Raw genomic sequence first — 27,869 nt, forward strand, 5'->3', positions numbered from 1 at the left:
TCCCACTGAACCCACCAAGGAAAGTAGCAAGAAAATCCCAGGAAAGGCTGGTGGAAAGGAGCGACACGGTTGAAATTTTTCTCTTCTGTGGACATGCTTTGCATGGCTGTACATTATGGCACCCTTCTCAGTTATTCTATACCTGTCAAGGACAAACCTAGTCCTTGTCAGCACCAAACCATGGGTTAAAAACACTTTCTCCGCCCCTTCTCTGGGCTTTGTAATGTTATCTCAAGAAAATAGATTTAATATGTTGAGAAGTGCCACCTTGACCTTGCTGTTTGCTTTCCCTTGCTGCAAAAGACTGCTGGCACCTCTGCCCTAACCATTCTTGTCAGAGAAACAGTCCGATCGCCTAGCTGAAGATCAGCTGTGCAGCTTGTCACATCCTTGTCTTTATATAATCGGCTGACATCTTGACTTCCCTGCAGCACTGAACACATAGGCAAAGTACATGATCCTTGGTTAGATGGATCCAAGAGATACTGTTAAGCTAGTCAGTGAAGTCACGGGAGGTTTGAGAAGGATTTCTTTGGGGAGGGAAAGGTGGACATTTCTTCTGCTTTCTCCAGCTCCAGTTGCAATAAATGGGGAAACTTGGCCCATTATCTACCTTGGTTTTCTACAAAAAATAAGTTATGGTCACATCTCAGATATATGTGTGTCTGCCTAAATCCTATACCTCTGCCCCCAACACACTGTCCGTCCGTCCGTCCGTCCCCCCCCCCCCCCCATGATGTGCAGATGAACTTATTTTAATGACATTGGCCAGGATTCAGAGATCTCATTGATTGTTCAGTTCCTGCAAGTTTCATAAAAATGAGTTGTAGGAAGAGGAGATCCTAAAAAAAAAATGCCTTCTAATAGTTCCAGTTTTGGAAAAAGGTCTTGTATGACTAGACATCAGAAAATTTGTGTCACCCTTTATAGATGTCCTGACCACTGGAAAAGTTTAATTCAACCCCCACCTCTTAGAGCACAAAAGTCTACTAACTACAACAAAACAGATATTCATGGAGAACCAGGCTCTGTTAGTCTTGGAGGCTCACAGAATTGTTTGTATCTCCTATTCAGAGAAGAAAACTGGGACTTCTTTTTAATCAATAAAGCAGAACAAGAACATAGTGAGAGATCAATGTGCACTTGAGCGAATATGGTTCAGTGCTACCAGCTGCCCAAAAATAGCTCAAAAGGGAGCATGTCAAAATGACAGGCACTGCTGAAAGGAGTTGAGGAAAGCATCAGTGCTGGCAAAAAATCTCAGGGGCATGTTGCAATCTATTAACTTTTAATGAAATCAGTAAGTGACCTGCTGATTTGTGTTTCATCTCAGCAAGGAGACTGGGATGCTGCTGTTTTAAAATCACAGTGACATCAAATGACAGTGCAACCATCCACTGATTTCCTAGAAAATGCCAAAATAGCATTCTGCTCCTGCACAGCATCTCTGTCTTGTCCGATTGAGGAAGAAAATCTTTTTTAATCTCTGTGTCATTTTCTTGAATTGCAAAAAGTGCAAAGTTGTGGAGGGAAGCTGAGAGCATCCTCACCTTTGGTGAAGAGAAATTGATCTAGATAAATTTTGACTCTTGGTCTTTACTGGAGTCATCATGTGTGCCACTTAATTCGAAAATCTTTTACCTTGCCAGCATTTCTCCCATCAAATATGTTTTTAGAGCTTCGTTTTGTATGTTGTATTTATACCCTGCCAGTCACCATAGCATCTAGACACAGACGTTAACATCGCACATTCCAGATTGTTTTTCCCTTTGCCTTAAATCTTAAATGCTAAAAATGATTATAGTTCTAGTCCCATTTCCTACACAAACGGAGGGTCTAAAATCCTTAGTCCCTTTAAGAAATGCAGAGTGCATACTAATCCCACTCCCTAAAACATGCTTCTCAAGATAATCATTCTCTCTTTTGATACTGGTCTCTGTTGCTTTGTGGTCTTCTTCTGACATTTTAATCTTATTTTTAAATGTAAAATATTTCTAGATTGCTTCCCTTGTATATGTGTTTAGTGAAGTATAAGTCAGCAGGCATAAAGGATTTTTTTCACCGTAAATGATATAAAACATCCATTCCACCTGACCTGAGAAATATTCACTAAAACCAGTATCCTGAGGCCTCGTGCCAAGAAGAAGAGATGTCTTTTATAGTATCAGAGGCTGTAGAAGAAGAATGAATGTCAAGCTAGTAAGCTCGGTTTTCTTCATCTTAAATAAGCAGTAAAACAAGGTAGGACAGGAAGTTTTATAGCACTATTATGAAATGAATCATAGAGGTTTGGGGCCATCAGTTATCTGGGATGTGTTAATGACCTCAGAAAACATCCTGGAGTGTCTTACTGGCCTTGCAGTATGAATATTGTTTTAAAAATCTATTAGCCTTCTGCTCTGGGAAATGGTTCACTCTGAAACTGCAGAGAAAATAGTAGATAAAACCTACCAAGCAGCTTTTTACTAGCAACTTTTAACTGAAACTTTTTCTACTAATTCCTTTCTTTTTTCTTTCTTTTCTTTTCTTTTCTTTTCTTTTTCTTTTTTCTTTTTTTTTTTTTTTTAACCTGTAAGTACCTGATTTCCTAGGTATCCTCCCCCTACCTCAGCAAGCTTCCTCAGCACACTTTCCCCTAGCTGGGAAATGACCCACCTTCACAGGTGCTGACAGCCAACAACCTTCTGCTCATAAAAGCAGTGCAGGCAGGTTTTTTTGCAATGTTTGTGATGTATGTAGCTTGCTTGTGCACAGGAATTGCACTGATTTAACTTAACAAGTTTCTAAAATCTTGCACAGAATAAACTTAAAGTAAATGATAAAGGTTTAACTACCACACTGAATCACAGCTAAGGCTCTGAACATATCATTTAACATGGAAGATAAGAATACGGCTTGATGTTGCTAAGCTTAAAGTACAAACTAAAACTTAACCCTTCCAGCATTCACAGAGTGGCTTCTTGCTTAAACAAAAAGAGCTCTGTGGGTATTAATCAAAGAGCAGCAGCTCCTGACCATTAGCTGGCTGTTGAATCAGAACAGGAGCTGAATCCAGCTCAGGGCTGCTGTGGCCCATGGCCAGAGGAGCCTAGTTCTAGCAAAAAGCTTTTTCCTCAGTTACGTTTCACCATAAAAATACTGATTAGAAAGATTGTTCTCCCTCCCCATCCGAGTCTTGAATAGACCACACTGCACGAAATAGAACTGCTTTTCTTTATAAAATAACACCTCCGGTTGCATACAGTATCATTTCTATTGTTTTTGAAGTTACAGGTGATAAACAGCATTACCTGTCATTAAGTCTGCCCAGTACCCTCCGGGAGTGAGAGTACAGAATTATAAGGCATTCTTGCATTTCATGTGACGTTGGCAGACATTAAAAGTTTGGGCAGAAATTTTCCATGTCAGGACTCTGCCTCAGGCTGATTTTTTTAATTTCAACAAAAACATTATTTTCTGTTTCTCACAAGGAGGTTACTGCTAAACTGTGTTTGCTCAACCTTGATCCACACCTCTTCCTACTTCTCCTGTATTTGGAAGCAAGGGCTTTACATTTTGGTAGAGGTATCACTTGGTGATTTTTTTCATCCTGTGGAAGATGCATCTAAACTGAGCAAAATTCTAGGCATCATAAGCTCTTAGTTCATACAGGTTGATCTCTGCAGATATAGTCTATACTGAGGAGAAAGGAGCTGATCATCAACATGTCAGGGCCCTTGCTAAGATTTAACAGCAAAACTAAAAGATAAAAAAAAAAGAAAGAACGAGGGTAAAAAGAAGCCCTTCTAACAAACTCACTGATAGGCAGAGATAAAGAACAGCCAATCCAGCATATGAACAGCAAGGCCAGCAGTGGTTGTAGTGAGGACAGCTGGGTGGAGAGATGACCAGGTCAAGAAAAAAGCCTGAACTGGAGGGGGCACAGAAATGGGGAGGGTGAAGGATTCGGAGGGCAGATGCCTGAGAGGTGGGGGAAAGGCACATGCAGCTGAAAGGTGAGCTGGGTCCAAGAGAAACTGGAGGAGGACAGAGTTCAGAGTAGAAGATGGATACTTAGCATGGGATAGGAGCTAGGCTGGGGATCTAGTGCAGGGCTGCAGGGTGTGGGTAGAGAGGACTAACCACTGAGAGTGGCTATTATCGAGCGCTCTCTCCCTTGGCGCTGGACCAGAGCATCTCTGAACATGGCTGGTGCCTGGAGCCAGGCAGAGGCTGCCAAGCTCCTGCTGCTCTTGCTCACTCCACTGGCCCCCAGCATGAGCCTGAGCCATGCCTCCAAAGGTCCCAGCTTTGCCAATGACCTGTGGAGGCACTCTTCTGTCATTCATTCTGATTTTCTTTTAAACCTCAAAAAAATACCCAGAAACACATTAAAAATGCCTTGGCATTAAACCAACAACAGAAATCAGGAAATATCAGAACGAATGTTCTGAGTAATTTGACTTCACAACCTTAACATCCTATTAACACAGAAGATTTTATTTGCTATGTAATTTTATGCTTATATTATATCTCCAGCCCACTGAGAGAAGTAGCTATAAATACTCCTTTAACCTGAGTTTGGGAGAGAGCTGTGCCAGTTAAGTACCATCTCTCATTGTCACCTACATTTGCATGGCTGTACTAGCAGTACAGGAATGCTTTTACAGTTATTTTTTAAAAACATGTATATTTTGTGGGTTTGACTTTTCCACACGATTTGAATCATGTTATTTAGTGGAGATGGCAAAAGGAGTACAGAGGAAAAACAGTGAGCCCTTTGCCCTTTCATTTGACAAAGTGAAGATAAGATACTGCGAAAGAAATAAAAATGCAGAAATATAACACGAAGATACAGTATTTATCCTGTAATTCCATTATGCCTTTGGATTTTTGTTATATATTTATGTCAATAACAGATCTCTAATCAGTCTTTTTTCTTATAAAATCACTGTTAGAAAAATGCAGTGGGTCAAATTATGCTGATTTTATTAAAGATTAAAGTAAGTTAGTTTGAACTGCCCATTCTGACTTGTAGCAGCTGGTAACAATCCCTTTCTTGCTGAAACTAAGAGAAGATGCTGAATTTATCTGGATTCTGTTCCGACTTTTGCCTTTGATATGCTAGGCTTGTCAGCAGGTCTCCCAGACAAAAATTAGAAGAAAATTTGCAAACTTCATTTTCCTTTATGGCAATATGAGCAAATATTTGGGACACCCAAAAATTAATGGCTGAAAATAATTCATTTAAACCTTTCCATGCTGCAGTTCACTCATTTGTAAAATGGTTTTAATAATCCATACCACAGAGGCATAAGCAAATGTTTGGATTATTTTGAAAGCCAGAAAAAGTATTCTTCCTTTGAGCAGATACCTTTCTAACACTCTGTTTCTTTTCTGTACACTGCAGGCTGTGAACCCATCCCTGTAAAGTATCTCCAGTGGAGCAATATAGAGTCTATTGTGGCTGTGGTCTTTTCCTGCCTGGGGATCCTGGTCACCATGTTTGTCACCCTTATCTTTGTGCTCTACAGGGACACCCCTGTTGTCAAATCCTCCAGTCGGGAGCTCTGCTACATAATCCTTGCTGGCATCTTTCTGGGTTACATCTGTCCTTTCACCCTTATAGCTAAACCCACCACCACGTCCTGCTACCTCCAGCGCCTTCTGGTGGGCCTCTCCTCTGCCATGTGCTATTCTGCTCTCGTGACCAAAACCAACCGCATTGCCCGCATCCTGGCGGGCAGTAAAAAGAAGATCTGTACTCGCAAGCCTCGCTTCATGAGCGCGTGGGCCCAGGTGGTCATTGCCTCCATTTTGATCAGTGTGCAGCTGACACTAGTGGTCACGCTGATCATCCTGGAGCCCCCGATGCCCATCCTCTCCTACCCCAGTATTAAGGAAGTTTACCTTATCTGCAACACCAGCAACTTAGGCGTCGTGGCTCCTGTGGGCTACAATGGACTCCTTATCATGAGCTGCACATACTATGCCTTCAAGACTCGCAATGTGCCTGCCAACTTCAATGAGGCCAAGTACATTGCCTTCACCATGTACACCACTTGTATCATCTGGCTGGCCTTTGTGCCTATTTATTTTGGGAGCAACTACAAGATCATCACCACCTGTTTCGCAGTGAGCCTGAGCGTGACGGTGGCCCTGGGGTGCATGTTCACTCCCAAGATGTACATCATCATAGCCAAGCCCGAGAGGAACGTCCGCAGTGCCTTCACCACCTCAGACGTGGTGCGTATGCATGTCGGGGACGGCAAGGCACCTTGCAAGTCCAACACTTTCCTCAACATATTCCGGAGAAAGAAACCGGGGGCTGGAAATCCAAAGTAAGTGATTAACCACAGGTACACATCTATCTGTAAATGTCCCTCTTTCTGCCATCCTTTCTTGATCAACCGTAGTTTGCTGAGTAGTAAGGTATGTAACATTTTTTCATCTCATGTGTAGCAGAAAACGTCGAAAGGATCCTCCCTCTACCTCTGGCACAGGTCAGGCAGTGGCAGAGGAGCCAAGCTCCATTTTCAGCTTCTCTCATCTCCCCGTGCGTGTGACTGGGGGCTCACACCCCCATGTGCGGTTGCTCTGCATTACTGTCCAAACTGAGGTGCAAATGTAGCCTTCTGGGAAGGGACTAGAAATTTGTGTCTGAGTGGCTGTAAATCACATGTATCTGTCCAAGGCCCCTGGGGTCTGTGTGTGAAAGCAAGGGGCCGAACGCAGTTTGTCAGGTAGTGTTTTGTGACACTCTTCATAACTGTCATTCGAAAGCACCCTTCATACTCTCCCTGTGCTCTATTTAATATGCAGGATCCTGAGCAAGACTTTTAGTCATCAGAAGTGTAAACTTGAGAAGTCCATGTTCCCAAATGCAGTATTGGTGTGAAAAGTTTGAGAGGCCAAGTGGCTGAAGATGGACTTGCACCCATACCTATTGAGCCTGTCATTCTCCTTGCTGAAAATTAAAAACAACTAAGCTGCAGCAGAAGGGGAGAGGGAACTGTTACTTCAAACATCTCCCTGTGAGCAGCTGTCTGAACACTGGCATTCTTTATTTTCTTACTGTTTTGTTAATCTTTAAAGAAGTACCACAGGGCTAGATATGAGCTTAGATTACTGTTACAAAAAAAAAAAAAAAAAAAAAAAAAAAAAACACTACCAAAATGTTTGAAGGAAATAAGAACCACTGAAATCCACCTTTCTGAGCTTCTTCACAGAATCAAAGTCCAGTTGATTTCCCTCCCTCTGTCTGCACTGAAAGCTTTGTAGGTTTATCTGAGTCCCCTGTATTAATTTCAATTCAGTTTGCACAAGAACAATTTTCCTATATCCTAGAGACAGAAGGGAAAAGGATAAAGGCCATACCATAGAAAACTCATGCTGTGATCAAATTTATCTTTATGCTACCTCAATACTTTTTTATTTTGTTGCCAGACAGGGGCTGAGAAGAGAAGGAATGGAGGCATAGGTAATACAAGTACACGGTTGGGTCAGCTGCAGCGACAGCAACAAGACTTCCCCAGCTGCTGAGCTAGACACCAAGCAAGCTGGTAGTGACAGAGGTTCGAGGAGCCCCTCTTGCAGAGGGGTGGGCTACCGGTCGTGGTGGATGGCCAAAAACCTCTAGTCCATGAGCCCGTTTTCCCTGCAAATAGGAAGATAAGGGTTGATCTGGCTTGCCCTGATTCTGCGAAAGTTGATTGGGGTCTTACACATCTGTAAGAAAATGGTGTGATGTCTCTGCTGCATAGTCTCTGGCTAACAGTGTTAGTACTTTTGAGATGATATTTGGCAAAAAAAAAGGACTATTGGGTATATATACTGCTCATTTAACATCATGAGCAAATCAGCAGCTAATTCATTGTTGTGTTCATTGTTCTTCCACCCTCAGAAAAAGAAACTATGTTCTAAAAGATGCATATATTGAACACAAGTGCAATATATTCTGAACACAATTCGCAGTACGAGGTATTTCTTCTTGTTAAAAAGCCCAGCTTCCCCTTTTGCATTGTCACCTTGTAAGAACAGCAAAGCTTCAGTAAACTTCTCAGCAATTTGTTTGTTACAAAATTTTAATAAGCCTTTAGGGACATTTAATTCCTCTCTGCTCCATTGGTGTGAGAGGTATGAAGGAGAAAGGCTCCACAGAGTTTTAAGGTGCTCTTCTGAACTAAATGTTCGATACCTAGTTAATACACATTCTGCATTTTGTCTCAGGTCAAGCCTCCAGATCTTTCACACAGCAAAATCCCAACCTCTGACTGAATGCTCTGGTGCAGTTACTGCTATGTTCTTCGTGTAAACCAGCAGGGACGCGGCCGCAGCCTAGGCTTGCTTATGGGGAAGGAGCGGAACGCAGCAAACCTCGCCATACGTGGACACGAAGGACTGCAAACAGTGCAGTGCACAAGCTGACAGCTTTGGAAATAAAGTCACAAGACAGCACCAAAGGTCATTTCAGGGTTTTGGAGGGTATTGTAGTTCCTAGCAGGGTCCATTGCAAAGCTCGTGAGGACATTGCACCTGCATAGATTAAGAACTGGGACTCGCTGAGCAATGCAAGAAGGAAAATGCAGATTTTTCTGGAGCTCCTATCTAACTCAAATGTGTGTTCAAGTCCTTCTTGAAACATGACTTGAAAATATTAAAACTTGCTTAACGCCCAGAGAAAAGACCTCGAGTCAGGTTTTCAACTCTGTTTATTTCCTATCAAAATCTAGGGGTTTGGAGGGGGGAGATTTTCTTCAGTAATTCAGATCCCAGAGAATCTTACTCTGCTTCTTTCCTCCCTATGGCCACATTTTTCCATCTGCAAGTAGCAAGCTATATTTCACTCAAAAGTTGCCTTTTCTAGTTTTCTTCCAACAACTTTCTATTCCTTTACTTGTTATCTCTTTTCTCCCCAGCTTGTTTTGCTTTTTCTGCTTTCCAATTTTCATCTCTCTTTCCCTGTCTGCATTGAACCTCTCTGCTATTAGTTGAGTCAATTCTAATTACTTTGCCTAAACAAAAAAGTGACATCCATTTAATATAAATTGATGTGCAGATACAGAGTTAAACTGAGTTAGCTTTAAAAATAGTACCTAGTCTACAAGGGCAAGTCAAACTTATATAAGCCTTGTGAAAGTGCTCGTGCACAGTGTTGTGCTGTTAGTTTAACCAGTAGAGCTTTGGGAGTAGAACAAGACAACCAGCTCTTTCCTTCTTCTTTCTAAACTAAAGCAGAAGAATTAACCAGGGAAGTCTGTTAACATAGCTGTCAGCTACATTTAGTGCTGATACAGAGGCCAGAAAATCTTCCAGAAAAATGTCTGTCACAACGGAATTAAGAGTTCTGATGAAAATAAATTGTTTGGTAACATTGGTCTTCACTTAAAGCAATGCTGCCTTTACTGAGCTGTTGCACTCTGAAGGTACAGTGTAAAATCATGAAGGTTTGAGCTCCCTCCTACTTGGTTGAGTTAACCTGTGAGCAAATACTGACATTACAGTTTTAAATAGAAGTGGCTGAGAACTTTCCAGTGGAATGTATTTTCCACCAGAAAATTCTGGCCTCTCAAAATCAGGAGGATGTTTCTCTCTTGCTCTGCCTTGGAGGGATGAAGGAGTTGGGAATGTGTGAGGCAACTTTACGCCGACAGCCACTAGGATGGTGGTTAGGGCATCCACTTAGGCTAAGGGCATTTCCTTCACATCCCAGGTGAATGCCCTAAAACTGGACTATGCACTGTTCCAAGGCAAGTCTTCTGCTTTCTCTCTGTTCTTGACCAGCAATCTGTCCTGGCACAGAGGAAAAAAAATCCTGCTGTAAACCCTAGAGAAATGCTCTGTATTATTTTGTGTGAGAACTTGAATCTGGGTCTGAGCGATCCCTCATGAGTGTCTTCAGTACTGAGTCAGTCTCTCTGTCTTGTCAAATGAATATTTAAATATTTATAAAAAGTGGAACAGCTCCATCAGGAGAGATTGCTGCTGTTATTGAAGCTGTGTAGGGCCATTTATTGGTAGAATTTGTTGTTTGGTGACATTATGAGATCCTAGCTGTTAAAGGATGCTGGTATAGCAGCAGTTTTTAGGAGGGCCTTTTTCCATCTTTTTCCAGACATGAGATGGCAGCTTTCAGATGTGGTTCTTGCTGTGATCATTAGACTAGTTCTTGACCTTGAACGTTACTGTGGACTATAAGGGTCAATCAGCTTGAAGAGTAAAGCTTCTGTAAATTGTGTGTAAGATAGCAAGGACAGATAGAGCAGAGAGAGGGCTTGGGAAGGATGCAGGCCTGCTCTGTGTGGCTCTCATTCTGATGTGCTCTCCCTCTATCCATAACGTAACTGCTTCCCACTCTCTCCAGGGATGTAGTTCCCCCAGGAAGCAATCTGAATCAGAAAATTTTCAATCAGAATAAACAAGCAAATTGTGTGGCAAAATGTATGTTGATGGGAAGGCCAACTCGCAAGACTCACTCTGTGGCCAGGATGCCACCTTAATGCTTGACTACTTGCGTACCACCTTCTAATTTTAAGGTATTTGCATCCAGTTATTCTTTCTCCAGTAGTTTGCACTTAGAAATGGATGTTAAATTTAAATATTTCCAAATAGGAACTTTTTATTTATCTTTTCAATATGTTTTGGCAGTTCATGCCTCTAGGCTACTTTCCCAGATGTCTACTCTAGGCAATGAATCTCATAGACACCTGGGCTAAGGGTCACTCAAAATGACTTTATTTTATTCCAAAAATGGCAGGGTAATCCAATATCCCCTGGTACACTCTCTACGGCTTCTTTTAAAGGAGCCTGCTCTTGTTTTTCATCCTTTCTCCTGTATTGGATGCCAAAACAAATTCTTTAGCTGGGAATTGGGTTTCTCAGTTACCTCTAGTAACATGTGTCTGCTCCCTTACCAGGGCTTAAAAAAAAATCTGTTCTTTGGTCTTGCCAGCTATAAAAGTGTCTCAAGGTGTACCTCAATTATTCTTTCTCTTTAAACTGAGTTTCTGGGATTGCCATTTCATCATGAGGAAGCTGCACTGATATGCCATGTTTCTGTGAGGATCATTTCACCTGGCAGCTCACAGTCCATGAAGGCCTTTGAGCTCTTCACCTCACTCCTTTCTTTCAAAGCCTCCCCCAGCCAAGCAGTGAGCGTCTTAGCATTAGTGCATCCAGAAGGCAGGACATTTTGTTTCACTGTTTTTGTGGGAGGAGACAAATGCACAGCACAGCATGGCAAAAGTTGCAGCTTCCAGAAACAGGGAGCAAATGTTCAGCATGTTCAATTGCAGTCATACAAATGCAAATCTTTTAGAGTCTCTTGTTTGATCTAACTTGAGTGCTTCATGACAGGAGAAGATGTTCAGGAGTATTCTCTCTTCCTTTTTCAAGTTAGTATTCCATGCAGTCAATGGGCTACCTCTAGTTAACAGTTTGGAGGTATAAAGGCAGAGAGGAGAGAGCTGTGAGCAAAAATTGAAAAAAAATATTTAATGTAAGTAAAACAATAGCTTTTGTCCTTGGCCTCTTCAGGCTAAAGTATGTAAGACCAAACAAACAAACAAAAAAAACCCCTTAACTCAGTACCACCACAGTGGGAATGTTTCACTCTGCCTGGCTGAAATGTATCAAAACATCTGAAATTAGGATGTAGTGGAAAGTGTCAAGGAGGATTAATAACAACTGATCACTGTTGTATCTGTATATTGTTTAACTGCATTCCTGTGCTTTAGAATATGAGATCAATCTGAAAAGTCTACAATATATTTAAGTATTTTCTCTTGTCCTGAATCGTGTCACCTAGCCTGCAGCATATGAGAGTTATCTTTAAATAATTTTTTGCACAGATTACTGCTTGGTGTAGTTTTATTTTCTTACAGCATTGCCAAACCAGTACAGGGACAAATCATTTCATCTAATAGGAAATGGTAGGCTGGCTTGCTTTGTAATTTAGAAAATTGATGCAATGGGTAAACTTCTGTAGTAGTACTGCACACACAATAAGGCAGCCCTTTATTTCAACAGTTACACACCTTGAAAAATACTAAATTCCAAGGTACTTTCAAGAAGCCCTTTAAATATGTTGAGCCTGCACAGCCATCCCACTAAGGCTTACCAAAGGGGTACAATGTACTAAGGAATAGAGTTTTGGAACACCACAGAGGTCCTGCAAATGGGAAGTAACATGAAGGTTAAAAGGGGGAAAAGAAAGAAGGAAAGAAAGAAAGAAGGAAGGAAGGAAGGAAGGAAAGAAAGAGAGAGAGAGAAGAGATTTCCACAGTACAGCTGGATATGGGTCAGCTTTGATTTAAATTAACTAGTGCCACAGTTTTAAGCAGGAAGATAGGTTGCACACCTGCCCGATCTGACTCCTTCCCCCGCCCCTGCTTGATGCAGCCCTCCCTGGAGTTTCTCTGCCAAGGATAGGCCTTCACCTTTTTCTGAGAGTGCAGTAATTTTTGAGAAAGCATCTCATACACTCACAAGGATAATTGAAGGTTTTAATCCCAAGCATCTCTCTCTCAGCAGTTGGCACATTTGCTAGCTGTGCTGGGCTATTGCTGGGCTTAAACCATTAATGATTTTGTGGACACATAGCTCTGTGGCAGGTAACAGCTCTTACCCAGTTCCTTTGTGTATGTGATTTGAATTTCAAATAAGAATATCTAACAAACTCAGTCAAGATGTTCAGTCCTTGTCAGTGTATTGATTTAAGTGAATATTTAAAACTCCCAGAAGATAGCTAGATATTTCCAAAGGGACTCTTAAAATTGAAGTGAAAAATACGGAAAGAAACACAGAATAAGGGAGTCTGAATCTTAATAATCCAGTAGCAATCTTCTCTAGCTCTGCTAAAGCTTTGTTCATTAAATCTGAGCTATGTAATTGTATCTAATATTGTCCTCTGTAGCCTATAATTTGCATTTATTTTAATAAATTTAATATAGCTCTATCCCATGCATCCATAGGTGATAAATACTTCTGAAATATTTCTTATGTTATTTCCACAGTTCCATTTTTCCTTGTGATGTAAACAAATACTAAAAATCATATTTATTTAAAAACCATGCATGGCAAATTTCTGAAACCGATGTGCAAACTATACATGAAATAGAGTGAAATAAACATCGACAAAACTAGTTCTTATATAGCAAATTATATAACAAATTGTGTGTCTGTGCATATATGTGCAATATAGGTGCGGTATATATGTAATACAAGCAATCTAGAGATAAAGAATTTACTCTTTCTTTACTTTTTCTTTCTAAAAGGAAATAAAGGGCAGGGCTGTAACATTTCCTTAGAAATCACCGCAGCTGAAGGGAGGCTCAGCACATGCATAACCAATTATATGTCACTCCCAAGACAAGCTGAAAAGAAGGAACGTAGGGTCAGATGTCCAATGTCACTGTGACTATTGCTATTAAGTACAAGCTTACATGCAACACAAGAGGTTTGAGCATTTAGGTTTATTCTTCTGGGTTTCCATCTTTGACCAAACAGTGGCTGATCAAGACTATATTAAAGAGAAAGAAAATAGAAAAGAATTGAGCTTCTGGAGTAGACTCCCAGTAAGAGCAGTGGGGACAAAATCATCTCAAACACAATCTGAATGATTTTGAGTTAGTTTATGGGGCACGGTACCTGTACCGCAGGCTCCCATCCAGACTTTGTCACCCATCAGAAGCTTTTTTCTTTATGGACGGTCCCTTCAGGTGAAAGAGCTGCTGTGCAAGATTTTATATAATTTTCTCCCTTTCTCAGAAGCTCCCAGTCCCTGGAAGCTTTACCACTTTCTCTTCAGAGGTATTCGTAGCTCTGTTCTCCCAGGGCAGTTTGACAGAAAATAAAACCGTGGAACGGTCTCTTTAAATGCAGCCTGCTGCTTACCAAAGGAGTCCTGGAGAAGTTAACTTCCTGCTTCCTTCTCTCCTTTTGCTACTCTCAAGATACTGAATCACAACATTTTCTCTTACTTACAGGCATTGCTGTAGCATCAGGCAGCTTTACATAATGAATCTCAGTACTTAAACACAGTGATGCAGAGACAATCATATCAGAGGGGAGCTCTACAATTATGTATCACTGCCTCTGTTTCCTGCCTCAAAGGAAGCAAACTCAGCACTGCTGAAAGCCTGAGGAAGGTTAGCATCTTTTCTGGCATAAAACACAGGAATAAGAATGCCAGTTGTAATTCAATTTCTTGCTTGACTGGATCACTTATTACATTTCCTTGTATTTCTGTATTTGTATTTATTATTTATTGCATTTTCATTCTGAAATGCAGTCATAACAATCCAGTTAGGATGCTATAAAATACACCAGCTCAGTAGTGAGTGATACAAACATTTGCTTTCACATGTAGGTATAAGCAGATGATGCTTATCTGTCTAGCGCCATAATCTCATGTTGTTTCAGTTAGAAGTCTTTCTCTGATAAAAAAAAAGCAAGGAATTTTCTTCTGTTAAGAGTATCAGGTAAATAAAAAGGTGTTGAAGGTTGCCTCCTGATAAGTATCTAAACGCCTGGATATTTCCCTATTTTACTTGTAGAAGTCAGACTCCAACTCTCATAAGCACATACTTAAACAATATAATTCAGGCTGGGGAGGTCTGAAACATCATTTAAAAAAACCTTATAGACATTTCTTTATTTACGTCAGAGTTTAAAATGGAAACAGAATAAAGAACTAAAATGCAAAGTCGCATAGAGGCTACTTTACGATTTTGAAGTCAAGACTGCATTTTTTTTCCTCCCTCTCCTCAGAGGTGTGATGTTTCAGCCCTCTGCTTCGGTTATTCACCTCCTCTCAGCAGAAGCAAGTAGAGCTGTGACATTTCATGAACACATGACAATTCGTGCACAAATATTTACTAGAATAAACACAAAAGATATTCTGCAAGTGTTTATTCTATGGGGATCTCCAAGCCACATTGTGATTTCATACATCTTTGAGCTAATTTAGAGAAAAACATAAGAGCAGATACTGAGGGATATCATTTGCATCTATGATATTTTCTAGATAAGGATAAGGCTATAAAACAATACAAGGACTATTCATATATATATTATATATACATATTTATATATAGGTTAGTCAAGGTTGGTTTTTTTTTTCTAAAATTAAGATGTAGTTTTTGAAACATTCTTAATTAATCCTAGCAATTTATTAAAAAGTTACTAGTGTGAAATTCAGGACTATTGCTTATTTGTTTATTCCCTTTGCATGCTCAGGGAAATATGGGCACATAAGAACACAAGAGCGGGACAGCACTCTTTGACTTCACCTCTTCTGCTGCTGTGAAAAGGCTTGTTCTGACTCATCCAGGGAACTCATACCTGCCTGTGGTGAGCGATCCCCTTTGCTCCGGGATGCCCCACATAACAACACGCTGCAAGCAAAACTGCAGATGCTGTGGGCACATAGTGACGGGGAGCCTGGGTTTTGGCAAGCCTTTGTAATTCGCAGGCAAATCCCCCAGTGAGAGAGGATGGTCCATCTCTGCTAATGAACTGTAGAGTTCCCTGGCCAGACATGTATGGTTTTCGATACTGTAGGAAATTAATCTTCTGAGCAGGGTTTTATCCTGATCACACAGCATTAGTCTCAGTCTTGCATTGCTCTATGTCTCACTAACAAAATATCTTTAAGCCCTCGGTGGATGACATTAGAGCATATGCTTTGTTTGCTCTGCGAGGAGACCCACTCATTGGTTTGGTGGTTGGTAATGTTTCAAGCAAATTTGTGAAGATAATGGCTGCTGTCATCATGGCACACAGCAACTTGTATCATTAGTTCAAGTCAGTGATGTTCTCCAAGGCTCTTTCCTATCCTAGGAAGTTTTTTGAACAATTTCTTACAAGTGGCAGCATAGGTCACCTCCCCTCACTATCTGTGATCCCAGATCAGGCAATATTTTTTGAAAATGGGAACTCTGGAAACAAAAGCCAAACAATCTTAGCCTACATATGCCCCAATAACATCAACCACTGCCTATTGCACCAGCCTTTGTGAGATCGCAACCTGCTCACAGTTGTGCCTTGCTATCATCAGCCAAATTGTAATTTGGACAGGACACAGCACACTACCCTCGCACCACCAGAAGCTCATTTTTTATTAAAATACTCAAAAATTCAGGCACATTTATTTACAAGAACCTGCTCTACCTTTCCCTGCATTTAATGTCACTCTAGAGTTTTCATTAAACTTTCTCAGGACACAGAAGAAGATGTAGAAGGTAGTGCTGGGTATGATGCGTGGCAAAGCAGAGGACAATTTCTGGCACACTGCTCAGCTGAATATCTGGATGCAGTCTTTGCTAAGTGTCTCTTACTGATGTTTGTGATGGATCAGCTTTCTTTGTTCTCTATATTTTTGTCTATGGTGATTTGAGAGTAAGTAGAGGATAAAGTGAAGAATTCTAAAACCTCCATCATCACTTCCTACTTGCCTTTGGTACTTTTCCAGCTAATATGAGTTGATTTTTTTTAACCTGTCTTCTGATAAAGCATTTGATCTTTCCCAGTTGAATTGAGTACCATTCACACCCAGAGCAGAGATCTGACCATGTTGTCCTGTGTTCTCCTGATTAGTAGCTTTGTGCCTGAAGGACCCTGAATGAGTGATATCAGCACTACCAGATCTTTCTTAGGGGCTTCCAGAATTCTTACAGAATAGATATTATGACAAATTTAATATCCACATAGAAGACTTCCACTGTCAAAGAGTCAATAATAATTATGGCTAACGAAAACAGGTTATTTTCTCTGCTTTGTCAAAGGACTCTAAAAACCGACTTAAGTGGGCTGAAGAGGAAAGCAAAGTATATTCTATCAACAGAATATCTGTCTCTACTTTACAGTTCTTAAAGAATACTTAATTTTGAAATACAAGTTAGCTGATTCTTCAAAGCATATGTGTGCTCTGGCATTCAGCCTCCCACACTTGACAAGCAAAGGTTAAAAGCCATTTTCACTATAAGCAGCAAACAATTGTGCAGGCTAGAAATAATCACACTGTTTGTTGCTTTAAAGCCCACTGAAAACTAAAAACTCCTGGTTTCTTACTACTGAATTATAAACAATTTACAGTTTCTTGTATACTGCTTCAGTACTCTCTTCTAAAACTGTTGCTCCTTCTCTACTTTGTGATTCTTCTTCTTTTTTTTTTTTTTTTTTTTTTTTTTGCCATTTTACCCTAATCATTCCAATGTATCCCCAGAGACTCAGAAGCCCATCCACCAGTCACCTTCTAGCTAATATGACTGTCTTCTCTCTTCCTAGCACTGTGTTTGCAAACTATTAATCTTTAGTAATCTTTAGTGTGTTAAAGCTAGGAACGTCAAACATTCTTTCCTTTCTTACTTAAAGCTCGTGTTAGTCTTTCCCTTTATAGCCATAGAAAATGTTGTTTTCTTTACATTCTCTTCTGACTGTTTCTTTCCACGGCACAAGCTAGGTCATTTCAGATGGTTCAGTTCAGCCTATTTTGGCTGTCTTACAAGCATTAGATTTCCAGATCAAGGAGTGTTCGGAAACTGGAACTTACTGAACTTAAAACACTCCACACTGCCCATTTTCCTGCATCCCAACCCCCCCAAACCAATCAGCCAGCCAGAAGCCCAGCAGCAAAACACCCAACCGATAAACACACAAACAAAAAAGCAAACCCCAGGGTCTGAGCAAGCCCCAATAGAGGGTTTTTATCTCCTTAGAGCAGACTCTGGACTGAGCAGAGGCTATGCTTGAGAGCACAGCTACAGTGGCACAGAGGACTGCAAAAAAACACCCAGTGGGCAGATTATGTCTGCGGGTGTGTTAACCATGCCAAGCTGCATCCTGTAACAGCTTCACACAGGCCACACTAGGACGTCCTAGCCCGCCCCTGGAGCCTGAGCCGGCACCAGCTCGAAGGGCCCCAGATGACAGGTAAACCAGCGGTGGTGCAGGGCAATCCAGCTTGGGCGCATGTGTGCACAACGTGGGCTCACATGTGTGTGTGCTGCATGAGCCCTGGGATCTCTGTACCCCACAGTCAGGCAGTAGTCCTTCCTCCTTTACTTTCTCTTCTTCTCTGAAACCCAAGTTATATGCATTTTATGCGTTTCTTAGTTGTTAGGTTTATCCAAGTTAGCTACCTCTCCCCCACTATCCTGGATAGCCAGGAGCTTTGCCTGCAGCTACTTTGGAGCTATCATAGCCTGTAAGTCCGCAAATGCTTTAAGCCGCTCTAAGCCTGAAATGACATCCAAAGCTTTCCTTACCCCATGCTGTGCAGGGACAAGTGGCTGGGTGGCCATGCACACGCAGGAGCAGGGAACTGGTCCTAGTCAAAACTAACTTCTTTCTTTCTCTTTTTCTCTCTTTCTCGCTTTCTCGCTTTCCAGCTTTGCTTTGACTCGGATCAGTTGCCCGTGTCACTCCCTGCCAGTTCACTGAGCAGTTGCACAAGCGCTTGTGCGGGCACCCCGGGGCTGCGCAGAGGCAGGCAGGAGCAGCCAGGGGAGGGCAGGGGCGCTGCCTTCCGCACGCGGCGGGCTAATACTGGCCTGAGGTCGTGGGAAGAGCAGCCTTAGCTGTGTCTCTGTGGGGCTGCTCAGTGGACAAGACTTTCTGGGTATCCTGCTAGGACTGTAGCCTCCTCACAGAGTGTGACCCTTCTATCTTCCCCAGTAGATGCCCATGCTTAGAGAGGGTGCACTGCAAAGTCCCTCTTACTCCTCACTCTTCCCCAGGTGGTAATAACCTGCACGCCTTCCCCTGCCCCGCCAGGGCAAAAAAACTCCCTCCTGCTCACAGCTCTCTTTGCTCTACAGCTGTTCATATTTTTTTCCTCTCAAAAAATTGCGACTGCCTAATTGATTAGCATAATTAAGTTAAAATTCTGAGCAATTATTCTAAGCTACACTTAGCTTGAAACTAAGGGCTTGTATTTTAAAATGAATATTTGCTCTGAAAACTTGTCTATATTCCCGGCTTCATCAGCCAGTTTAATGAAATATATTGCAGAGATCTCTACGATCCTGGCTCTGTACAAGAGGTATTGAAATTCAGTTCCAAATCCTACAGGAGGAGGGTATGAGCTTGCTTCTTTTTATATTTATGTCTTTTGATTGAGCCATGATAGCCATACATAAAGCCTGAACTCTCAAGGACATAAACATGAGAAAACGAACACACTTCTGCTTGGGAAGATGCTAGATTTAGAGTGTATTTGGGGCATGTTTCTTGAGCACATTTGAGGACATTACCAACCTGATTCTGTGACGTGCGATGAATGCTTACCTCCCCAATCACCTTGTAGACTGTTGGAGAGTTAAAGAAATGAAAAGTGGTCCAGAAATCTTGCATTGTTGCTAACTCATCTTATGGGAGTGGAGAAGGCAGTTGGTTTGAATGCTGGTGTGGGAAGTAACTGCTGTGTGGGATGCTGGTGGGCCGCAAAGGGTAAGGTGTCACAAAGCTTCTCCCCTCCCATGTTAAATCTAAGATTATATAAAAATTATTAGATACTAGGGATGACTCAGGGCTATCATGCCACTGTAAGTATCAGCGTGATGTTATCATTGCTTCTCTCGAATTCCCTTCCCATTTTGCTATCTTCCTGATGTTATTGATGCTCAGAGGTTTCAAATTCAATTGTACAAAATCTGCGGGTATGCTTTTCTTTATGTTTTTGATTATGAGGAATGTGGAAGTCTTTCTCAGGGTTTGGACAACATCTAGTGAGAAGGTTCTCTGACTGTGGGTTCAGATGTTAGGTAACACAATGTCCTGCACTTCGGTTATTTTGGATGCCAGACAGGTTCATTCAATTTGTGTCTGTTTGGGGAGTCTGGATGAGCAGAGAGAGTAATTCCAGAGCAGTAGGCGAATGTCTCTAGTTTCATAGCTGTTCAGACATAAAACATTACGGATAGCAATTTACACTTTCCTACAGTCCTGACACAGCTGTTTGCCTCATGGGATGATTCATTTACACTTAAGAAAAGAAATAGTGGCAAGAGTGACTCTTCCCTCAGACCCTTTATGTTATTTGCTGCAGATTTCATCAGACCTGTTACCTAGTCTGAGTTCTGACCAGCTGACTAGGAACATTTTTCTGCTTCAAAGAACATAAAGTTAAGCAATTAATCCACATCCTTCAGGGACCCTCTGCATTACCACACTTGTTCTTCTGACAGAGTCTGTGTTACTTGCACCCAGGGGTTCATTAAAAAGCAGCTCAGATACCTTCATTATGGTATGCCAACTCCTCATTCAAATGCATGGAAAGTCCACTTCTCTGGGCTCAGGACACAAATAAGTGTCATCGACTCAGCAGGAATTATCCATATCTTTGAGAAGGCTGCTCCAAAAATGACCCTTTAATGATGGTATTGTAAAGATGGGCAGACTATCTGATTTTCGGTTAACCAGAAAAAACGTGTGTGAATTGCCATCATTGCCTGCAAGGCTGGGGGGAAGAGAGAAAATATTATCATAATTAAAAATAGGGAGATCCAGGCACCAATCTCAAAGCAGAGCTCTGTAGTATTACCACATGCTATCAGTAAGACAAAGCAAACCTAAAAGAAAGCTTCACATTTAATGCAGCAAAAGTTTTTATTATTATTTATGCAATTGACAATGATTTGATAATTGCAAAATAATTCACTGAGGTATAATCAACACATGCACTACATTTCCTGTAACATTACAGATCCAAATTTCACTGTAAATCCAAATCCAAATTCTGCTGAAGCCTGAGCCCTGAGACTCAGAGCTAATTTCAACAGTGTGCATGCTGTATGTCACCTTATGGAGATGCCCCTTGACTTTGGCTAAAAGACAAGCTACTGCTTTGGTGAAGTATTTTAATGGCAGAATGCAACCCTAATGGGGCAGCTAGGAGGCTGCATGTTACAGTACATGTAACATCTGTGTTTGATTTTGGCTGAGGAATGCAACTGCAGCCACAGTGAGAAAAGAGCTCACTGTTTTTGGAACACATTGGGATGCATTTTGGAGTGTCTAGAAAGGAGGCTTATTTCTTCCTTTCATGTTGGAGGGATTCATAACAAGCACCACAGATGCCCAGAGCCTGGAGAGCAAAATGTTGTGAGGTCACTGCGCAGATATATCTGAATAAGAAGAAAGACAGAGAAGGAAACACAGGATACGTTTTAAAAAGCAAACTGCAGTTTGTAGAGAGACTAGAGCTGGTAAAGCTTGTCGTCTCACAAAGAACAGGGATCTAGGTGGTACTCTGAAAGGAAAGTTTTCTGCCTTTTTCAGTGTCTCCAGCCAAGGCCCTCTGTGGCTGTGTGCCCTCTGTTGTGCATACAGCACTCATGCATGTGTGAAATATACTTACAGCTGGATTTTTGTCTCAGATAATTGACTGCACATTGCTACTCGTTTTGTGAAATTAGCTCCTGTGACTGAATAAATGACTAATTTCTGATTTTTAGCAAACAGGAATAAGACACAATTCTCACAATTTTCACAAAAAGGAGAAAGTTTTTGCTCTGTCAGTAAATGAAGAAAACTGAAGATCTGTAGAAATGTTGCATGTTCTGTTTAACTGGAAGCTTTATAATCTCTGTAAGTTTAATAGGGTGTAAGAGTGGTCATGGTAGCTAAGTTCCTAATCATGATCACCTTTAAATCATCAAATCTCAGACATCTCATTACTCCTGGTAAGGAATGTAATTATTCTAGAGGCTTCAAAGTGGGTAGGTTTACAAAATTGTTCAGTAATGATGTGTCTTATTTGTGCTCTATTTACAATAGTTCACAAATTAGCTCAAGGCATCCACATCTCCAAAATGAGTATGCTTGTATTTCTGTGTACATCACTCTGTGCTCCTGTTCATTACTACATGGTGAGAAGAATGGCTTTTTTGGCTCATTAGCAGTTTTACTCAGTATGTAGTACATGTACATACCATCCATAAATCTGTTGTTTTGAGGTAAACAGAAGTCTGGCAAGCATGTATTATGATTGTTTGATTGGGAGAAATGCTGAATTTCGATTTGCGTTTTATTTGCAATGCAATGACAACTTTTTTTGCAGAAATTCACTGATACATTCCATGTGCAAAAATACTGAGATTTTTGTCAAAGCACGCACATATGTGTGTATATTTTTATTTTTACTGAGGAAGGCAAACAGCAGCTTGCTTCCACTTTCCAGGTTAAGGTAGAGGAGAAAATAAATTAGAAATTCTTTTATACTAATGGCTCAAAATTACAATCTGCAATCCCTTTTGGAATTACCATTGCAGGAAAAAGTGTCTAGGAGACCCTTCATTTTGTGTCTACCTCAATAAGGCCAATGTGTCAATGAGAAGAAAGAAGCACATGTAGTGAAATAACAAACCATAGTGATTATGCAGCCACAGCCTGCGTTGAAAAAACAAAACATTTAGAAAAGCAGATTATGTGAATAAGAGTCACAGAGAAAAAGCAGAATCTCAGTGTATATTAAAAGCTTTACAAGCAAAAACTTTTGGTAGTGTTGTTAGATAAGATGTGAAAGGCAGATGCTCCTTTTTCAACATTTCACCCCGCACTGAGAATGCCAGGGGAGAATTCCCACTGACAGCTAAATGCACAGCAGCCCTTGCCATCTGGCATAGGAGTACATCAGGGTTCAGCAGAGAAAGTAGGGACAAAATCATGAGAACCTATTTTAAACATTACCATGCTGGGACAAAGGGGAAACCACTATGGAAGTGGTGACTGATGCAATGAACAAGAGGAAAAAAGCTTGGGAAGACTGCAGAGAAAGTTAGAAGCAGATGAGGGACAGGCACCCTATTGAGTGGTCTAGCCACCATGTGTGCACATGTGTATAACCACTCACTGGGTATCTTTTTCTTTTCCATCTTCAGGAAGAGGCAGCCAGAATTCTCGCCCACCAGCCAGTGTCCGTCGGCACATGTGCAGCTTTGAAAAATCCCACACTGCAGTGAATGTGTAAGAGAAGCTGCATGACAAAGAGTGGTTTTACCCCTTGCTTTCTCTTTCTCATTGGTTTATCATGTCTAATGACGGGACAAATGTGGTGCATGCCATCAAAGATGGGAAATTTGCTTATGTTCCCTGTTTCACACAATGCTTTAACCTGACTGTCCTGATCTAAGAGGACACTGAACAGTTTTTTTTACAGCTTTTATTTTTTAAAAAAGCCTTCACTTTTATTTTGAAATGCTTACAATTTTGAAAATACATCCTTTTTGTACTAATTTTATCTTCTTTTTCCATTTAGCCACCATTTTTTCTGTTTTTGCAGTTTTACATGGAGATGACATTATCCTACGTGCTATAAACAACAATTTAGCGGCTATCTCATGGCAAGACACCTTTGCTGTGCACAGTTCTTGCTAACTGCTCTTGTTAGTGAACTGCTGCTGCAGAGCCAGCAGAGGGAACATGGAAAATGCCGGTTTGATGGGATTTACAGAACAAGGAAATCACAAGCAGGCTCATGCAAATTAAAACTGCAGGGTCTGAGTCAGGAAAAAAAAAGTTACCCTAAACAATTTTTAACTACAGAAGATAATTCTTTATTAATATTGTTTTTTACAAAAGACATTAAAAATCTAAAATATTCTCCACTCAGTGAACAATAGCAAAGTTCAGCTACTCAAAAAAAAAAAAAAAAAAAAAAAAAAGACAATTGCCCACCCTAAGCAAACACCAGTGTAACAGAGAAACCACATTAGCTGCTGCAGAAACAGAAAGGCTTCTTCTCACTTCTTCCAGGACAGATTTATGCTCTTTTCTATCTGAGAAACTACAGATGTGAAACAGCCCTGTTCCCTGCCCTGGGGAATGTTGTGCAGTGACTAGATGAAAATCTGCCTCTGATACACTTATACAGCATTTTGAGAAATATCATATTTGTACAGCTAGAGCAGCTGTTTAGTTCCTCTAATCTGTGATGCATTCTAGCTCTGGATATGCTTTTGACAGTCAATGCTATTTGTGGACAGACAGCAATAATGTTAATTCAATCTGTCCCTCTGATCTGCAGATTAGAAGAAATACACATATTTAATGCAGTAGTGACACTTTTGTAGGGCCTGGGTAGCAACCATATTTGCTCCCATGAAGGTCAATATTTAAAAAGCCAGTGTGAAGAGCATGACAAACATTTTGTCATTAATTTCCAGTCCAACAACAATGTGCCCTTCTTTTATGATATGGAACAAGCACTACAGTTTCCCAGGGCACAGATTCCCAATTGTTCATCTGGAAAGATCGACTGTGAAGTAGAAGTCCAACACAGACATGACATCAGGAGGCAAAGAAAGGAGAATGCAACAAAAGATACTATTCACAAAACATGGAGATGAGCTATAAAAATCATGAGCACAAGGAAGGCAGAAATCTTTGCATGACAATGCTTGGGATTTTTTTTCTTTTAAGTTTGTAAAAAAAAAAATCCTCATCCATGCCTGAGAAGCACCTCTAGTGGGACTCCATCCAATGAATGTGACTTTGAATGCTTGTGATAGCTGCACAGATAAGAAAAGCTCTAAAAAACATGTGAATTTTCCCAGATCTGTTAGTTCAGACATGTTGAGCATGATGCTTGCTATTTTGGCACATTGCTCCTCAGGCTGCCCTCTCTCTCTTGCTAGGGCTTGTGCTTTCTGGGGCCCAGTAGCACCACACTACAACCAGGGGACAGCTACATCTTCCATCAGCAAGCTAATGCCATAAGCTTTCTGGGGTCACCAGCCCAGGATGAGCAGTGCAAAGGCATGCGTCTGTCATGCCCTTGCATGCCCATCACCACCATATGGCCTCATACCCAAATTCAGCAGGATTGCAGCAACTAGTGAGTCTGGACGTTCTCGAGGAAGCCCTACTTTGCTATCCCAACATGCCAGAAATCACTACTGGTGTTACAATTTCCCTCACTGTCCAGTTACAAGCAAATAGATTTAGGGACATGAAACGCGTGTTTTGCTGTGCACTACACTTGGCACTGGAGAAGTCAAGAAATGCAGAACCATGAAAATAGAATAATGCAAACTTATTATCACATGAAGAAACTCAGAAATATCATATTCGAGTTTCCGGGCTCTTTTCTTCCAGATCTGTCCATTCATTATCATGGAAACTTTCAGATACACCCGTATAACCCACAAGCCTTACTGGCTGGATAAGCAATTATAGCATGCTAGGGAGTTACATTTTACAAATGAGGTGCCTCATGACTAAGCTTTCTGTGGCAACTGAATTAAGTTTGCATTCAAAATACTGGTAGTAGCACTAATGGCGTGTTAAGGCAAGTCTGATGGCTCTCTGAGTGTTGTTTAAACTGAGGGAGTCATTCTCGACTCAAAGAGTCTGAGAAGTTAAAGTGGGAGAAAGACTTCGCTGTTTGCTATCTCTATAAAACTGCAAGGGCTGCACTTTTTCTTTTGAACAAATGTCCAGAACAACAGGCTTTTACCAGTTCCATGGGGAATGGTCAATACAGCTATCGACTAGAATATATTCTGGAGTTTCAATATAATTTTCCCTTTTGTAATTCCACCTAGGGCATTCAGTCATTCATCTGTGTTTTATATGAAATATCTGCCATCCTTGGGGTTAATGCCTTTCAGTTGTTTAAAATCTTTTACTGGGCTGTTCCAACAAATCAAATATATTTAGCTATTTTACCTTCCCCTCATACACCCTCTTCTTCCCCCCCCCCCTTTTTTTTGTTGTTGTTGTTCTCTATACAGCTTCCAGTTTGTCAGTATCTTTCTGGTAATACGGTGTCCCAAACCCTTTTGCATCAGAATCATAAAAGGATTACAGAAAGCAAGAACAAATTTCCTGTTATCTAAATTACCATTAAATAGCATTTATAGGAAAAACTTCTTAATATGTGTGTCATTGTGTGGTGCAATGTACACAAAAATGTTCACAGAATACAGAATTTGGGGGTTATATTTGTGTCTTTATCATATTCAAAATGCATAAATTAGCATTTCTTATTCAGTAGTAACTCCAGAGCTTTCCCAGCAATATTTCTCTTGATGAAATATTTTGCTGAATGTTGTTGATCTTCAGTTTTCCAGTGTTACAGATTATTTTGTTTTAGGAACACCTGAACTGTTCCTAAATTAATGTTATTCTACCATTTTCTTCCCATATTCCTAAGCTTTCCAGATTTGCTCAAAACATTGCAATATTCAGGTTGTATTGACTATGTTCTTTTTAAAGCCTCCCTGAACAAATGTTTCAGTTCAGGAATTGTCATTGACTGCACTTCCATACTCATTCACTGAAATGTGCAGCATGAGGCACATCTTCAGATATTACAGATTGGCTTCTCCATTGACATCAAAGTATCTATGATGATTTGCACTACATTTTTTCTGTGCATTAATTTTATAATCCTTAAAAAAATTACATGGGTGATGCAGTAATATGTATTCATTCTGAAGATTTTCTAATTGTTACTTAACAACAAAAAAAAAACAGATTCAAATTCTTTTTCACTAGTAAGAGCACTGTTTTAATTTCACTTTGATTCACAGGTTTCTCATCTTAATTTCTTGAACATTGGCAGAATTTACTTACTCTTCTGGAAAGAAAACATTAATTATCCTGAACTTCATATTATCTATTAGAATAAGTTGTTTTGTCCAAGCAACACATTACTAATTATTTGTTATTCTTATCAAAATATTTTGTGAACAGCTTAGGAGCTACAACACTGCTTTGTGCTTTTTGAGACACTTTCATAATGTCAAAGCCAACAGATCACAAACAGTTCACAAGCTCCCCAAATATATTTCTCCAAATTATTTGTGTAGCTTATTTTCAATCTTTTTGTTGTAACAAAACACACTAGCAAACCAAATTTTCTTTGTTAATAATTAGATGGATAACAGAAATGTGACATAGCTTCTGCATTTCAGATGAGACTTAAAATTAATACCAGTAATTATAATTAGTATTCAGCCATGTATACACATTATCAGTGTAATATTCTCATACCTTTGCTGAGCTGGGTAAGTATGATCTGTTATACATATTAAAGTTGTCACACGTAAACTATCTTGAAGTGATGTGTTCACATTCCCCCTCCCCTGTGCCCCAGAATACAGTGGTATAAAAGTGCCTATATAGGTATACAGATGTTGCACTCAAAAGTAAGTCAGTTTATTTCAGGATAACTGTCTATACCTGAGCTTCTGGACTTGGGAGTACTTTCCTGCTCCTGGAACCATGTGCAAACCTGGTAACAGCCCAACAGCATGTTAGCATGGCTGTAAAGCCTCTGCCACCAGCCCTGGCTCCTGCTCTCCCCCAAAGAGCGACTGTGGCACGGAGGCCAAGGGAGCCCTTGGGTCTTGCCTAGCGGGTCTGGCCCGGTCCTGGGGGATCCCTGTGACTGGGAACCAGGAGCACGTCACAGCGAACCTCAGCGGTTCAGGCTACACGTAGCTGCTGCACCCACCTTACAGTCTGTATGTTATTACTATTTCAGTTCAAAAAAGAGAAAAAAAACAGTGCATTATCGATAGGATCATGTGTATTACAAAGCCTGTGTATGTCTCAGATCAAAGTAATGTTAAACTTTTGCCATATAATAACTAACGACGGAAATAACTAGATAAGAAGGCATATTTGAGTAAGCCAGTGGCAGAGCAGAGGGTGAGAACAGGCAGTTCTTCGCGTGTGCTCTCCCACACCAACCCTAAATCTCTTCAGGTTGTGTCTCTGTGATACGACCTTATGTTTTCCTGTATTTTGTGTATACCTGCTCTTAGTGTAACAGTTTCCATGATACATTTAAAGTAGCTACCTAATTTACATAGAACAGGATCTCCCATGTGTGAGGGAAGCAATTTATTTTGTCCTAAAAAATAAAATAAAAAAAAAATGGA

The 27,869-nt window shown here is 40.7% G+C and overlaps 1 protein-coding gene across 3 annotated transcripts in view; it reads left to right on the forward strand.

The window, feature by feature from the left end:
* GRM1 (glutamate metabotropic receptor 1) overlaps nt 1-27,869 on the forward strand; it is a 188,197-nt gene that overhangs the window by 153,883 nt on the left and 6,445 nt on the right. Inside the window, exons 7-9 of one of the 3 annotated variants that reach the window (XM_062573715.1) lie at nt 5,390-6,320; nt 21,757-21,795; nt 22,860-22,920. In XM_062573715.1, coding sequence (XP_062429699.1) covers nt 5,390-6,320; nt 21,757-21,795; nt 22,860-22,920 — 1,031 coding nt within the window. Of the gene's footprint in view, nt 1-5,389; nt 6,321-21,756; nt 21,796-22,859; nt 22,921-27,869 lie in introns of those variants that run through there. The other 2 variants (XM_062573716.1, XM_062573714.1) reach the window with 2 other exon arrangements.

This window comes from Rhea pennata, chromosome 3 (assembly GCF_028389875.1).
Source record: "Rhea pennata isolate bPtePen1 chromosome 3, bPtePen1.pri, whole genome shotgun sequence".
Taxonomy (NCBI): Eukaryota; Metazoa; Chordata; class Aves; order Rheiformes; family Rheidae; genus Rhea; species Rhea pennata.